This window comes from Pristis pectinata, chromosome 15 (genome assembly GCF_009764475.1).
Source record: "Pristis pectinata isolate sPriPec2 chromosome 15, sPriPec2.1.pri, whole genome shotgun sequence".
NCBI classification, from domain to species: domain Eukaryota; kingdom Metazoa; phylum Chordata; class Chondrichthyes; order Rhinopristiformes; family Pristidae; genus Pristis; species Pristis pectinata.
The window spans coordinates 30,960,572-30,978,383 of record NC_067419.1 but is presented as its reverse complement, the minus strand read 5'-3'; the positions used below and the strand labels follow the sequence as shown (position 1 = coordinate 30,978,383).

The 17,812-nt window shown below is 40.8% G+C and overlaps 1 protein-coding gene across 1 annotated transcript in view; it reads right to left on the bottom strand.

The window, feature by feature from the left end:
- The window catches only part of grip1 (glutamate receptor interacting protein 1), a 335,983-nt gene extending 322,225 nt beyond the window's left edge, over positions 1 to 13,758 (bottom strand). Inside the window, 1 exon segment of the mRNA XM_052029773.1 lies at positions 13,346 to 13,758. Coding sequence (XP_051885733.1) covers positions 13,346 to 13,400 — 55 coding nt within the window. The 5' untranslated portion in view covers positions 13,401 to 13,758.
- Positions 13,759 to 17,812: the final 4,054 nt, after the last annotated feature.

Sequence of the window (17,812 nt, the reverse complement as noted above, 5' to 3'; positions counted from 1 at the left end):
AATTACTGTTAGATTTACACGAGGAAAGTTACCAGGAAGCTTGAATGGGAGCATCAACACCCTTACGGATTGGTTCGGCTGAGTACTGCTTTTCTGTGCAATATATCCGAAGCAATTTCCCCAGTCTGCCTCTTAATTTCAATTGCCGCAAATACTAAGAGTAAGATCAAGTCTGGGTTAGGTTATTCTACAGCAAGTGATTCACTCCTTTACGGCCAGATTCTTGATGCCAAAGGCAAAGCACCCACCGTCAGCAGCCCATCTGCTACCTTAAACATTCTCCACATGAACACAGCCATAGTACTTACCACCTATTAAGTACACTGCTGCAAATTTGCCAAGGTTTCCAAAATATTAGCAATCAAATTGATCTCTGTAAGTGCAGTACACGGGAACAATTCAAGTACAGCTCCAAGTCACACACCATTCTGACTTGGTCATATAATAATTGTTCCTTTTTAAAACTCACTGTTGGATCAAAACTCTGGTACTCCCTATTTAATTGTACTTTGGGCACAGCTATACCTAAATGTAGATTAGTGGTTCAATAAAACAGCTCATTAAGGGCAGCAGATGCTATACCTGTTTAAGATTTCTTTATTATTCACACGTACATCGAAACACAGTGAAATACATCTTTTTGTGTAGAGCCTTCTGGGGACAGCCCACAAGTGTCGCCACGCTTCCAGCACCAACATAGCATGTCCACAACTTCCTAACCCCTACGTCTTTGGAATATGGGAGGAAACTGGAGCACCCAGAGGAAACCCATGCAGACACAGGGAGAACATACAAACTCCTTACAGACAGCAGCCAGAATTGAACCCGGGTCACTGGTGCTGTAAGGCATTACACTAACCACTGTACTACCGTGCCTGCAACATCTGAAGAGAGTTTGAAAAAAAAAATAGCCTTCTTAAAATATCATTTTAGAATTTCTATGCACAAGACATACAAGGTCTTTTGCCAACCTCTATGGTTCGTTAAGCCAGCCCCATCCAGTGCAGAAATTAGCTGAAACCGATAGCATTTCTCAATGTATCTGGCAGTGCTGTTTGCAGCCAGATGGCTCACGGCCAGATTCGCATTCATCTATACTAAAACAAAAAGGAAAACTGATGAAAAGCACATCTAACTTCTGCATTGGCTGTACTTCAGGAAACATTATTAAATCATAACTACTTAAGTGAACTTTGGCCACTAGAGCTTTTGGCACAATGACCCATTTCTCAACATTCACTACATTACAATTGATATTTCAGTTCCATTTGTCATTTCCAATTTATGTATTTTAACATTTACTAACTTAGGAAAACCTAGCTGCTTTCAATTGGTTCACCTGCAGCTGGACAGGAATCTTCAAGATTTCAAAGAGGGCAAATTGGCTATTGAATCATTGAAGCCTATAGGAAATTCATTCAATTTTCTCTTGAGATGCAAATGCGATTCCCTTTTTGGCAGGTGGAAAGGGGAGGTGTGGGGAGATTGGTGGGAGCAGAAAAGAACATTGAAAATCATATCATTCTCCTGCCTGCAGAACACAGTACAACTTCATCCAGTAGTGCATCATCATAGAACTAACCAGATAGCACAAATGTGGCTGTAAGAGTCTGATAACTTCATGAACGATGATACCCTCAGACATAATGTAATGGGATGCTAAAGTACATTAATGAACAAAATAATGATTACATGTTATGTCAAAAATTGATCATTCTTCCTTAACTGATGCCTACACAAATTTCTTAAATGCAAAAACCTTAAACCAAATCAACCAGGTCATTCTTAAATTATTGGATGTCAACTTCCAATGAGATTTCAACAAACTAACCAAGTAATATTCACTTTAACCACTGGCTAATAATACAATGTTGAAAAAAGATAGAAACATGATGGGACAGAAATATTGGTAAAGTAGTAAAATGTTTAAGCTGAACCATCAACAATGTAAATTCAATATAATCAGTATCACAGCATCAAACACTTTTTGACTGCAAAAGTCTATTGCTACAAAATGAAATTATTTAAGCATTTGATACTGGATTGTGGAATATTTTAAACAAACGAGATGTGTTGACAGTAGATCAAAACATTTCAGGAGGTTTAAAAACTTTGAGCTTAGAGGTCCTCAAAGGGAAAACACCTTTAGCAGCAACACCAAGTGAATATCATTGCTTCAACAATTTTTGATGAGGCAGTACTTGAAAATTACTTGGAAGTACACATTAATAAATGTAATTGAACCTTTAAGAATCTGAAAACATATTTTAAGCCAAAAACAATGCCTGCCCTCACCTGACATACAATTTAAATGTTGTCTAACACATGCAGCAAGGATTGCAAAACAAATAAGAACACATACAAACATTTTTCCAATCTCATCCAAACCGACATTGAGTTCTATGCCAACTTAAAAACAGCCATAGTTTGCAGAACCAAATTTTCCTGGTTTATAAATTGCCAAATCATCCTCTTCTGTTTCTCACAAGGCCAAGTCAAATAGATGCATTCTTGTTCTAAATCATTAACCTTCTCTCCCAATTCCATTAACAATCACCATCCTAGTTCTTCTCATTTGTCTAATTCCAAGAATTAATGGGGATTTCACTTCCAGTGCAATAGTTACTCTTCTCCCTGTTTGGCTTGGAACTTGTTGATTTATGCTCATCACAGAACAGGCAATTTTGACACCAAAATGAATTAATCCAGGCAAACACTGAAGACACATCTATTCCTACAATAAGCCCACATCTTCCCCCAAAATATTTTCCCTGATATCTTAACCAAGACAGTTTTCTATTCCATGTGCCCCACCCCACACGCAGAAAACATGCATTATTGTAGGTTCAGGATATCAAAAGCTTCCGGCAAGTGATGCAGAAGTCACTATGCAGTACAGCATTATTTGTCAGTAACAGTGCCAAAGTGCTCATGGTTAAGCATTTTGAATTGGAGACAAGCCACCATGTGCACTTTTTTAAAAAAAAATGAAATCTGATCCACTCCCTAAACTCTCAAAATCAAAATCCTTACAAATTTGTTTGCTGGTTTTGGCAGAATGGACATTGTATAGGTCAAGAGAAAGATATGTTAGAACTTAATGAGTTTATCAACTGCCAATGAACCAGTAGTTGGAATGCTGATTTATTTCTTCAACTTTAATGAGTAAAATTGATAGGATTCAAAAGTCTTGGCACAGTCATGAGCTTAAAGAACATTTAAGGAAAATTTAATTGAACTTTTTGAGGTAATTAAGTATATTGATGAGGATCCCACATGGTCAGCAGTACCAAAATGTTAGAGCTCATGGAGTCTAGGGCAGGCTGGCAAATTGGATCCATAATTGGCTTGGTAATAGGAGGCAGGTGGTGGTGGTTGGGGGTTGCTTTTCTGATTGGAAGTCTGTGACCAATGGTGTACCACAAGGATCTGTGCTGGGACCTTGGATGTTTGTGATACACATTCGTGATTTGGATGTGAATGTAGGAGGTACAATAAGCAAGTTTACAGATGATACAAAAAATTGTTGGTTGAAAATAGCAAGGAAGGTTGTCTAAGGCTACAGCATGATATCGATCGGCTGGGAAGTTGGGTGAATCAAGGGCAAATGGAATTTAACCCTGACAAATATAAGGTGATGCATTTTGGGAGGGCAAGCAAGAGTAGTATGTACGGAGTAATTGTTCAGGCCTTAGGGAGTGTTGATGAACAGAAGGTCCTTGGGATACAAGTCCACAGATCCCTCAAAGTGGCAGCACACAGGTGAATTAGATGGTGAAAAGGCAGATGGGACATATGCCTTCATCAGCTGTGGCATCATGTTATAACTTCATAAAAAACTTTGATTCGGCTATGCTTGAACAATTCTTTTCTTTCTCAATCTTTTTATTAGTTTTCAAATTAATACAGATTAATATATCAATGTTTATACATGTAATACAAAGATCAGAACAATCGACATGAATAATCATAAAGAACAATAAAGTATAAAACATCTGTAGATCTAATGATCTGTTAGTGAATGAATATAATATAAAAGAAAAAGATTTATTATAATATAAAGAAAAAAATCCTCAAAACAATAAGAAAAATTATAAACAATATATCAAACCAGACAAAGCTAAAGAAAAAAAATAAAAAAAAAACTGGACTAAAATTTCTGAATAGAAACAGAGCAATATCATCTCATCAACTCCGTTCCTCTAAATTGAAAGGTTATTATAAGGGGATCTATATCATGTGAAAGTATTGAATAAATGGACTCCAAACTTCCTCAAATTTAAGCGAAGGATCAACAGTGCCACTCCTAATTTTTTCCAAGTTTAAACATGATATAGTTTGAGGGAACCATTGAAAAGTAGTAGGGGGGTATTGGATCCTTCCATTTAAGCAAAATGGATCATTTGGCCAACAATTCTAGTCATCACACTATACGAAGGATATGATTGCGCTGCAGAAGATGTTGCACGAATTGGAGCTTTTCAGTTATAAAGAGACTAGAGGGGCTGGGTTTGTTTCCCCTGGAGCAGAGGATGCTAAGAAATGACCTGATAGATGTATATAAAAATTATGAAGAGGTAGATAGTAAAAATCTTTTACCCTTGGTGGGCTGTATAAGACAAGAGAGCACAGGTTTAAAGGTGAGAAGTATATCTAGAGAAGATCTGATGGGGAATTTGTTTTTCCACACAGAGGATAGTTGGAGTATGGAATGCACTGGCAGCAGATACTCTCATAACATTTAAGTAGCACCTGGGCAAGTGCTTGAATTGTCAAGGCATCGAGTCTATGGACCTAACACAGGTAAGTGGGATCAGTGTAGATAAGTACAATGGGCAGAATGACACACTGTGCTGAAGGGCCCGTTTTTCTGCTGTACAACTCTAAAACACCTCATTAATAAAAGGTGCAAAACTTGAAAAACAAGTAGCAAGTTCAGATACACAGTAGAAAATTGCTTTCAATTGCAGCTTGAATACATCAGCCAAATATTAGTTCCTTCTGGAAAGAAAAATATTGGTGCACGTGGATCAAACAATTGGAGCAAGTAACAACTTCCTTTTAAACATTTGGCCTGAAGTGTTTAATCAAGCTAAGATTATTTTATTGTTTCAATCATTTTACAAATACATATACAGCTCAACATTTGCAGGCTTTAAAATATAAAAAAAAGGCCTTGGTACCATCTTCAGCTGCATTGTCATGTTTCACTTGCAATGCAGATAGCAAATCCAAAAGCTGAAGGTTCTATTCATACAAAAACCACTCAAGCAGATTGTCCTTTACTAAGTTAACACTTGACTGGGTGGTGTATATGTAAATTGGCATCTTAAAACATGTTAAAGGATGCTCCAACAGTCCCTTTCTCTTTTTGATCTACCCAGGTCCTTTCATGCACACCTTTTCACCCACCACCCCCCCCCAATTACCCAGTTTCTTTCACCACCCTCACCTACTGCATCTGCCCATCAACCACACTCCTCCCACTGGGCCCCCTATTCCCATCTGCCCACCACACCTCCCTTATCTGGTTCCACTCTTCACCTTCCTTTCGTTTCACACTTCATGATCTGCAGCCCTTTGTCTCCACTTATCACCTCCCTTCCCTCCCCCAACCTGACTATCTGCCAATAAACTCCTCCTTACCTGGATCCACCCGTCACTCACCAGCTCTCACCCCATCCCTCCCCCACTCCTCTTTATACTGGCCATCTCTCCTCTCAGTCCAGTCAAAGGGTCTTGACCAGAAACATCAACTGTCCATTTCCCACCACAGATACTGCTTGACTCGGTGAGTTCCTCCAGCAGCCTGTTTTTTTTGCTCCAGATTCCAGTAGCTGCATTCTCATCTCTTAAAATATGCAATAGCTGAGTTAAAACTAAACTAAGTGATTCAAGTCAGTCACATTTTAATTTTAGAAGTGGGATCCTAATCAGTTTTATGGAAATGATGTATTCAGGTTAAATTAAAAGTGCAAATACAGCAAAATTACCTGCTCATATTTCCTCATGACATTGGCTATTCAGTCAATGTCTATGCTGGCTTTCAGAAATTCTTCCAATGCTGGACAATTTGTTTAAACAGAGTGCAAGATGATTCAATTGGACTTAAATATTGCTGTGCCATACAAAATTATACTCAGACTTCAGGATTTAGACTTGCAGTGTGGTATCTGTGGGTTCTTTCACATTATTCAATAAAGGCAAGTAACAAGGATAACTCCTAAACATTCTTTGCTGAAGACAAAAATCAAAGGCCGATGTGGTTTACAATTTTTACTCTACCACGCGGTATATACAACACTGCTTTCCCCTGAAGGAACAGCCTTCATGTATGTTTCATTACATCAATATTTAGTAAACAGTTATGATTTGCCTGTTTCCTTAACTTGTTTAATCTCAACTACAAAGGTTTTTAAGTCACTATTTACTCTAAACATGAATTCCAATAAATACCCCCTCGAGGTTGCATCATTAACTTGATTTTGGGTCTTGCATGTTCCCTTTATATTGGACTAAGGCTACTAAAGTTATGGTTTCTAAATTTGCTGATGACACATAATACATGGCAAGTTGTGAAGAGGACCCAAGGAAGCCACAAAAGGAAATATATACTGTATAGGTTGAGCAGACATATGCAGCAAATGGAGTATAACGTGAGAAAATGTTAAATCATTCATTTTGATGGGAAAAATAAGTGAACATTTTATCTAAATGCTGACGGACTACAGAGCTGAGAAGCCAAGGGCTTTGATTTGCACAGGGCTAGTAATGCAGGTACAACAGTTGGGAAAGCTAACAATGTTATCAGTTACCGCTTAGTGAATCGAATGCAAAAGTAGGAAGGAAAGTTATGTTTCAGTTAGAGATATCTGGAGTACTTTGTACAGTATTGGTCTCCTGTTGGGAGATGTTATGGCTTGGACTCAGTTGATGTTTAACTCAATATGGTGGCCATATTGGCCAAAATTTCAGTAATGCTGAAGCACAAAGAGAAAGCAAATCTCAGTAGTCAGCTCTCAAGCATCCAATCCAGCTGTGTTCACCTGGACAGTTCTCCCATTCTGGTCAATTCTAGGCGAAGTGCAACCTCAGGTTGTGCATTTCATTTCTGCCATTGTTGTTATGCATTTTTACCAAGCACTTCTCAGAACATGTTCAGTCTCCAAGAATGAGCTCATCTTGGTTGCATAACCACCTTGGGATTCCCTGCAGCATTTTTCTATTATGGACTGAAAGATTTACAAGGCTGACTTAACCCCATATGGCAACTACATTTGAGCATATAACCTTTGTGGATGGAATGTCATGTAGCTGCTTCAGTTCATATTTAGCTGCACATAGGTTCTGTTTACAGGAAAAACCCTCCAGCAGCACCAATCCTGGTGGGCATGAGGTACCCTCTCTTTTATTTAGTGACACTTTAGGCCCTGACAGGTCCTCCTCAGTCTTTGAGTGACTGCCAAGGAAAGTTATCCAATCACAGTTGGATATTCAACACCGTTCTCATACTTCCACTTGTATCTTGCACACAAAGGGATCTAGTCTCAGTTGACCATGAGCTTGACCCTCAGACTATTGCAGAAATAGGCCTTGTACCCAGCAATATCACCAAGTCAGTGAAACGGTGCTTGTACTCCAATTGAAAGCTTTGGCCAACTCACTGGGACTGGGCCAATAATTGGATTTCCATGTAGACAATCCTTGTCCATCAATCTCTAGATGACAATAACTTTCAGCTTCTCTGTTATGTCTCTCCACAAGATCATCCATGATGATTCACCAACAGTCTCCCAGTACCCTCAGGCATACACTTGCTGAAGCTTACCAATGGAGTCACACCGAATTCTTCTTCCATCACAATGAATTCCTCTTCCATCACAATCTTATCTCCTTAGGCCAATACTTTAATGTGATCTCACCTCTGACATGCTGCAAGCCTGCCTCAACTTCAAATTAAAGTCTTAAATTTCAGACCACCTTGTGCACTTCCACCATTCTGGACAGTCACATCCCTCTATGGCTACATTCCACCACCATTCCCACAGTCTTTCCCACGTTATGGATCCTCATGATACAGCAACTTCCCACTGATGACAACATCACATGGTGTGGTGGAGATAGGATATGCTACTATTACCACCTTTTACGATCAACATCTGCATTCCAGCAATAACCCTCAAATAACACTGTTTTATTTGAGCATTTCCATGGTGGAGTGCAATCTCCACAGTCCCTCAACGTTAAACCCTGTGTCTAACAGACAAATTTCAGTTTGATTAGTCCACACCATCTAATCCAACACTACTCAACCGAAAAGCAAAATGGTACCCATATTCAGCCTGACCCAACACTAATCATCTGCTCATATGTGCCAACCTCAAATCTGAAGGAAATGGTTTAAAAAAAATCCTTCATTTTACAATGTCCTTGTTTTTGAAACATTATCTACAGTTCAGGCTGCTGGAAATTTCACTGATGTTATCAACCTGCCTTCAAATGGCTGTATTGTGTTCATCTCCCAAGACTTGAATGATTTCAAATGCTCTCAAGAGCATGACCAGACATGGCAAGTGGTGGAGAACTGTAGTTTAACTCGGCCACATTTGCTCTGTCTACAAAACCCCTACAATTGATTAATGCCTCACTACTTCAAACACCAACATCCTAGACCCGTCACCAATGTAGCACCTATAGATCTACAGTGCTGCTGGGAAGGCAAACAACACAGATAGAGCTTCCAAATAAATATTCTTTGTTGAAGCAAAATACTCAGAGACAGTGAAGGAGAAACAAAGGACTGCAGATGCTGGAATCTAGATGAAAAACACAATGATGCTGGAGGAACTCAGCAGGCCAGGCAGCATCCATGGAGAAAAGCAGGCGGTCAATGTTTCGGGTCAGGGCCCTTCTTCAGGGCTGAAGATAGGAAAAGGGGAATCCCAATACATAGGAGGGAAAAGCAGAGCAGTGATAGGTGGACAAAAGAGGGGAGGCAGGGTGGTGATAGGTAGATGCGAGTAAGAGATAGCAATAGGCAGGTGTGGGGGAGGAGGGGAGAGTAGATCCTCCGGGGGATGGGTAAGAGGTAAGAGAGAGGAAAAAGGCTAGGAAAGGGAACATGAGAAGAAGCATTGGAGAGAGGGGGGGGTTGTGGGGAAGGTCGGGGGATTACATAAAGTGGGAGAATTCAATGTTCATGCCGTTAGGCTGCAAGGTTCAGAAAATGAGGTGCTGTTCCTCCAGTTTGCGCTAGGAATTCTCCTGGCAGTGGAAGAGGCCGAGGACTGTCATATCAGTGATAGTGTGGGAGGGGGAGTTGAAGTGACAGAGACAGTAATCTAAAAGCTCACTCCAGAGACAGTAATCAAAAAGCAGAAACTGTAGATGCTGGAAATCAGAAATTAAAAAGTGCTGGAGATTCTCTCTAAATACTACCTGACTTGCTGAGTAACACAATCATTCTGGCTAATGATCACCAGAACTCTGAAAAGAAAAATCAGACATGTTTTAGGCTGCAGAGAAGTGAGGAAAAGAAAGGGAATCTCTCTGATAGGGCAGAGACCAAGCAGAACTGGATGACACAGATGGTGTTGTGGTGGCTGCAAGAGGATAGTGAAACCTTGTTAATTGCAGCTCATCTATCTGGAGATTTAAAGGGAGTGAGACAAGCAAGAACAAATGAGAACAATGCTGGAACAAATACAGAACAGCAAGTGCCGAAAATTAATGTTTTATTACAAATTGAGCCATCTAAAGTCACAACATATGGCACACAATTCTTAAAGGTAAATAAACAATACTTGATTCTAATATGTTGATTGAAGTCTGGAGTTAATGATTGAGATAAATGAAGTTAAAATTTGGTAATTAAATTTTCTAATCTTGTTCCAACTGGATTCTGTTTTTCCCAAAAGGACATCTTAAAATTATGATTCAGGGGCATTTTGAAACTAACAAACAGGTGTTAGTAAAATTAAGTTTAACTCAATTAAAACAGCATTTGTAATTAACACTCAATTTCCTGTCCATGATTTTAAACTGATTTTACGGATTATGCACTGGTGTAGTTTAATAGGAAATATAGCTTTAAATTGACCAAAATCAGTTTCAGAACAGGCACAAATTACACACAACTGAAATACCAACAGGAAATGAAAGTTCATTTTAAGGCAGTGCCAATAGCACTGTCACGAGAAAAATCCATGAAGGCCCCTATAAAATCCTTCAGAGAGAACCTCACAACCTGATGGTCCAGTCTCCACACCACCTCACCTACCTGCAAGTCCATGATAATTAGTACCAGTGAAGAAACTCTAGGTTTCACTGATAGGGAAAATGAGTGTGATGTGAATATCCCAGAAACCAGGTATCTAATTAACCACAAATACTAGTGCTCCTGGATTGAAAGCTCCAGCACACAAAGTAAAAGAAACCAGTATCTGAAGGCTGAAGTCCAACAGAAAACCCATGATCTAAAGAACCAGGAGGAAAAGAGGTTCACAACTCACCAATTACTATGACATGCATGGATTGTTCAGCACTGACAAATCCGTCAACAGACCCAAAGCTCACCCAATGAGATCAGAACAGGTGAACTTAAAACAAGGATGCAGCCAGCGCTGACTGGAAATAGACACAAAGTAACTCAACCACAATTGTCTTTGACCCTATCCCACAGCAAACACTAGTCCAACCTCACCTTTAGCCCTAACCAACAAAACCAAGGCCATATGCCAACTGAAAAAACAAGGCTACAGGAGCTCTAAAACTTGAAGGAACTTCAGTCAAACTAGGCCCCTCAAACAGCTTAATCGTGACCGTCTGCAAGAGAGATGACAACTCCAATTGCAGTAACAACACAGGCATTTCTCTGCAGACTACTGCAGGTAAGTTCATTGTATACATACTCATCAACCATCTCCATATGGTTTAAAAGATCTGCTCAAAATCCCAGTGTTAGGTTACATCCCTCTAGACAGGATAGACACGATCTTCACGAGGGGTCAATTCCAGATGAAATGCAGAGAGCCATGTGAGCCAGGCTTCAAAAACCATTGCACTTGATGCAGAACTGGGACACTTTATTCCCCATTTGGCTGCTTGCAGAAATTAGTTTCTATCTTAGATTTGCTACATGATGATATACAAACTGTGATCATTACAAATCCATTCTCGTGCAGACCAGTGTAACAAAAGGCTGCATCATTACTCCAATACTTACTTTTCTCACAGCTATGCCTCACCAACAAGCTTATTGATAGAGTGGAACTAATCCACAGGTCAAACTGAAAGCTATTCAATTTGCACTGCCTTCTTTCCAGAATCAATGACACCCCAACTTTAGTCTGAGCCGCAGTTCATAGAAGACACTGGCACATGTGTAGGTTCAGAGGCAGAGTTCCAACTTACTATTTTCTCACTTGCTGACCTACAAGATGCTGGGCCGTGCACTTAATATCTGCAAAACCATAAAAAGGTTCTCTCCCAACTTGTCCCCGCTGTACTACACCACCATCCAACAAATGAAGCTCACGACTAGGCCCTGGAAAATGTGGACAACTTCCCACATCACTGGAGCCACTTCAATGAAGGCAGGCATTAATTAGGAAATTAACCACTGCCTTCAGAGTGCTGGACAATCTTCAGCTGTCTAAGAAGATGTTTAAAGATAAAGACCAAAGCAGGCACAAAGCTCAGTCTGCTGTCCTATACTCCCGTGCTTGAGACATACTAAGGCAACAGACTTCCGATCACTTCCCAAGCTGTCTTGGCAAAATCCTCCAAATTCACTGTGGGATAAGCGAACTCTCCCACACCAACATCCCCAGCACTGAGGTCCTGATTACGCAGCTTGGATGGGAGGACCATATCTTTCGCATGTCCAACATGACAAGACCCCCAGAACAGACACTATTCCAAGTGAAATGACAGGGTGGACAAGGGGAATCCTTGGCTTTAAACGGAGAAGCATTTGGGACCTTGTCGAGAAGTGGGACAGCAGAGTGGGGTGCAGTAGGTAGTGCCAGTGCCTCTCAGTTCCGAAAACCAGAGTTCAATCCCAACCTTTGATACTGACAAGTGTGGAATTTGTACATTCTCCTCATGACCAGGTGGGTTTCCCCAAGAGATCTGCTCTCTTCCTTCATCCCAAAGATGTGCTGTTTGGTAGGTTAATTGATCATTGTAAATTACCTCTACTATTGACGGAGAGTAGGAGAAACAGGGTGGAATTGATGGGCACAAGGAAGAAAATGGGGGATTGGGGAATAAGTGGGGGAATAGGGCAGATGGAGTTGCTAGGAGAGCCGAAATGGCTTATGTCCCACGAAAAATAATGGAAAACCTCGAGTCCATTTGTCAGGAGCAGAGAAGCCCAGCTTAAAGATCAGAAACACACCATCTCCCAAAACACCCACCTGTTAAGTGCCCCCTGCCCTGTAGCAGAATCCTCACACTGGTCTCTGGTTCTCGATCCACAGGGACTGTCTTAAAACTCATTGCTGAAAGATTCCCAGCTGCTAGTCCCGGTTTCCCTATATTCTTTTTCCTTTATAGCCATAGACCAGGATAGGTGAAGAGAAAGGTCACATTTGCATTCCAGCTCACGGTGTACTAACGCTGAATGACCAAGTCAGAATTTTGACGGCACCTTACGTAAATCATGAATGGTTAGCATCCACAGACCACATTACAATCGTGCACCGAGTAGGCTGGAGATTTTCCAACCAGATCTTGCTCCTGTGATGTCCAAATTGACAGTGTATCCAAACTACAGCGGCGCACGGAGCGGGGAACAATCAACCATTAGCGATTCTTAAGTGCCACGAATGAGCTTACCTTGAATGATCGAGACCGTCAGGGAAGAGATGCCAGCAGCAGCTGTTTCGCTGTCTGGAAATCCACTCCATGCTCAAAGCGTGCACAGAGAGCACGTCAATGAGCGTGGCTTATACTTCAAATCAAAAACACAACCAAACTTAACGCCAACTGAAATCGCACACAAAAGGCCTTTTAAGACTGGTGGGCAAAGACTGTTTCTGCAAAACTACCGTTTAAGTTTATGCACGGTTGCTGTTTCGCGAGGAGGCAACTCCCAAGGAGGGCTGATAGTACGGAGACGAGGCTGAGCTGCAAACAACGACGAGGCACTAACTGTGCGGGCAGCGTGGATGTGTGCCTCCTTGTTACAAGGCGTCGGTCCCGCCGGCTTGCCAGCGCCTCTTGCAGCCGGGCTCCCTGCAAACTGCCGGGTGTTCACGAGTAAAAGGCGAGAGCAGTGCTTTCCCCTCCGCCTCCCTCCCGCCCTCCACCCGAAAGCCAGCAAATCTCTCTTTTATTTTACCTCTTTCGTGATCAGCTTGCAAACATGAAGGCATATTCTTCTTCCACACCGGCATCTTTTAGAAGAATTCATGCAAAGACTTGGTAGGCAGCAGGCTAGCGGCGGTACAGAGCTCTCCCTCCTCAGCCGATCGCGTACATCAGCAGGATGCCTGTGTGAGCGCCCTCCCCACTCCGTCCTTCCCCGCCGCTTAAACAGCGGCCTCGTTGTCAAGCTCCAACACCCCCGGGGGCTCTCCCCACACACCAGCAGATTAGAGCACTGGCAAACTTCAGCAGACTAGGAAGAGGAAAGAAATTCCATGGTAAAAAAATACAAATCTTACTTTGGCAAAATGCACAGCAAGGATTGAAACACAGCTTTGATAGTCAGCCCTTAAAATTCTCTTTTTCCCTGTGCAAAGATCAGTATGAATTCAGGTGGGGGGAAACAATCCTTGACAGAGTACGAGAAGTGGACGAGTCGAGTTTGTAAGTCGACTGGGGGAGATGGTGCAGTCCATTCACGAGTTCAGATAATTATAGGACAAGTTATTCGAATCAATTGCAGGAAACTTCACTTTAACCAAAATCATGCTTACGGCAGTCCAGGTTTACTTAACACGTCCCCTGAAAGTGCAAATCAAACCCATTATTGCGCTTTTCCTGGAATGCCAGTAATAAAGATTAGCACAGTCAAACTGTCATGATGGGTATTAGTCACCACGTGCCACTTCCAGACCGAAGGGATGACCCAATGGAAATGAAATGATTGTATTAGCGTCAGGTACCACTAAAAGCAAAGGATATCTTCCGCCGCACATAGACGCATTCTGTTTATTTCTTTTAGCAGATGCTGTCAGTCGGATGTTTTTCCATCCTTTTCTATTTTAAGTGTAACCATCTGAAGTATTTTGAGGGATCTTGTGCTGTATGTATAACTGCTCCCATTATCGGTAAAGGTTATGCGTATGGACAATAAGGAGTGCAAAGTTGAGTCTTCCCAATAGAAAAATCGGTTGATCAGTATTCACAGTCATAGATGTGTTGGAAAGTAAATTGTTAAAATTGCACTATTCTCCGGCAGGTGAATGGAGAGGAAGTGTTTTGGGAGTAAGGGTGAACATTCGTAATTGCCTGTTTGATTATTTTTAAATTATTTCACGGTTATTTTCACGTGGATGTGGCTTTATTCTAGTACAAGTAAAATGAATTATGTTTTGCTTGTCGTGATTTTATTTTCTCTAAGTGTAGACCAGTGTCCATTTCTGAGGTCTCAAAATCCTTCTCTCACAGTTGTCAATAACCTTTTTGAACAAATTGAAAATGATTACTACCAGATCTTGGTGCTTGTGCCTTTACTTTCTGACCTATGGGTCTAATTTATAAATAAACCCTTTAGCAAGAGTGAAGAAGTCATGAGAAGCAATGTGTTCAATTATAATTGTCCCATCACAGAAAAGATATTAAAGTGACAAAGAGTTCATTGTGAAGTCACTCAGTGCAGAATTGCTGGAATGATAACAGTAAGAGGAAATGAAAGCTAGAAAGAAAGAATTGGAATACTGGGACTGTTTCCACTGCAATGAAAACATATTTGCAATATGATAAATCAGGGATGTACTTCTAGTTGGGGAATAAGTGACACGTGATCATTAATTTAAAATTGTCACTGAGTGATTGAGAAGAGGTTCGATGTTCGTTTTGTGGAGTGTTGCAGGATTTTTGAATACCTTGACACAGGGAATGATAAAAGCAATAATCCCAACCTTTCAAAGCCAACTAAACAAATATCTGAAAAAAGAAACAAATCCTGGAACTACTCGTCGGGTAAGGCAACGTGTGGAGGGAGAAACACAGCTCGTGTTTAAAGTTGATACACCTTGTTCTTTAAATAGTCAATTTATTCACTTTTGTGAAAACCTGGCAGAGACACGTTATGTTAATTGATTCTCTTCAGTGCTAATGACTTGCACAGTCAAGCCGACACAGTGGTAAACTTGCTGGAAAAGCATATGGCCTCTTTAATTTAATTCTCCACTGGAATTGCCCTGATGTAACCATATGTTCAATGATAAACTACAGTGCAGACAACTGTGGTGCAAACTTTGTGTGCTATCTTCCAGTGCCATTGTGTATAAGGAAGGAAGCGCTATTCAATGTGTTCCCTACATCCTAACAACTAATATACAGCTGGTTTGGTAAACCCGTAATTTCATACTACATTGGGACATTTTAAAACCTTCCACTCTTTCCATATAACCAGACACCACCCTTTCCCAAGTTATCCATTTCTTTTGTTCCAATTTGATGTTCAATCCATTTTTAAATCCCCTTATCAGCACTTATCAGTTCCCTCTTAAATTCTTGTCTTTGCATTTGACTCTCTCTTTTGGCGCTAAGTAAAACCCATGATCCATCAGTTTTTCTATCAAGCTTCCTCTTTAAATTTTCTCAAAAATATGCATTTTCACACATTTTCTACTTTTAAAGGATTTATATAAATCAAAGTTGATGTGCCTATAGCCAATTGCTTAATTCCATATTTTTGCTCTTCCTTCATTAACCCCAAGTTCTGTTTAACATTAATATGATCCGATGTCGTAAATGCACTGAATACTTGGTGTTGGTTTCTGCTTCAAAGAATGTGATAATGATTCAGCTTTGAGTTGATCAAAATGTTCAGCTCTGCCTTGTACAGCATTTGATTCTTAGACACCATAGTCTATAAAATGTGATGCATAGCATAACCTGTTGTGTGCCATCCTGTACAATTTCTATAAAACAGTGTTCAGTAAAGAAAATTAGGGAGCAGTTATCCTATACATACAGCACAAAATGCCTCAAAATACTTCAGCTGGTGAAACTTAAAACAAAATAAAGGATGTTAAAACATCAGACTGGCAGCATCTGTTATAAGAAAAAAACAGAATGTGTGTATGTGTGGCAGAAGATATCCTTTGTTTTTAGTGTTATCCAACACTAATACAATCATTTCATTTCGATTGGGTCATCCCTTTGGTCTAGAAGTGGCACATGGTGCCTCATACCCATCATGACAGTTTGACTATGCCGATCTTTATTAGCGGCATTTCAGGAAAAGCACAATGATGGGTTTGACCTGTCTTTTCAGGGGACGTGTTAAGTTTGCCTGGACTGCTCGAAGCATGGTTTTGGTGAAAGTGATTTGTTTCTTTCTTCAGATATTTATTTAGTTTGCTTTGAAAGGTTTATTGCTTTAATCATTCCCTGTGTTAAGTACCTGCAATTATCCTTTCAGGTCTTCTCACAAACAGTGGAGCTGAAATATGCATAGTGGTCGAAACAGTGTGTAATGAATGCCTGCTTGCTCCCAGTGTAATTTCCATTTTAGTATATGACTTCTGATGGTGTGGAGGAACCATTACAGAAGTTGGTATGAATGTCGAGTGTGGCCAACTTTCATGCAAGTTAAAGGGGGCCAGCTTTAACAGGTCACCAGGCAGTGGAGCCCTGCATTAGAACAGACTTCAGATAGTTGGATCTCATCCCATGAGATAGCTGTCCAGAAGCCTGATCATCTCCATGCCACCATTACATCTGGTCTCCAACAGATCCCACTGCCATCCTCAATTGCTAGCCCCATTCTTCCTCCCCCATTCCCATGCCCAATTTAACCAGACTGAATATTGAGCCTAAGCTCACCACCAGTGGTGAATCCTCAAATTCTCCATTTGTTAAACACTAAACCATCCTGATAGCTCAAGGTTCATAATCAATCCCCCTTCAAATGATGTCCAGACTCTCCCTGTTTCCTGCCCAACTCTCTTCCTCAAATACTCTGTGACCTGCAAACTGGATCCACAACCTTTTTCTTTAGACAGCACACAAAGGATAAGTCATCTAGAGCAAAAAGCAGAAACACCTGATTATTAATGGGCCTTGCACACCTTAGAATTTGGTGTCATAGGTCATTTAAAGAAAATGCTGGCTGGCTGGGCAATGCCAATCTCTCATGCTTTTCCAGTTACTGAAGAATTTCTAGGCCAAAGACTTTAAGCACAATTTCTTTTCCATTACAATAACATGTGCTCGTCCCCGTGTGCAATTGCACATACACCCAATGTAAAACGCGTACATTTAAAACAAATAAATATGGCATATACCAACAGTTCTACTACCAAACTCCCCCATGGTACTATCTTTCAGATTCTCCTTATTATAAAGTCATACAGTGCAAAAACTGGCTCTACAGCCCATCACATCCACGCCAACCAGCAAGTACAGGTCCTCCCCGGCTTACGAAAGCCCGTCTTGTGTACAACCCATACATACAATTGAGCATTTGGGAGACCAGCGGTATGAATTTGCTGGCTGCTGCAGGGCTGCAGGCATCTTCTGCTGCGTGGGAACTTGGTTCACGACCACATTTCCAGTTTGGAAACTGTTCAGGTTATGAATAGTTCACAGATATAGAACCCTGTCGTAATCTGGGGAAGACTTATACCCA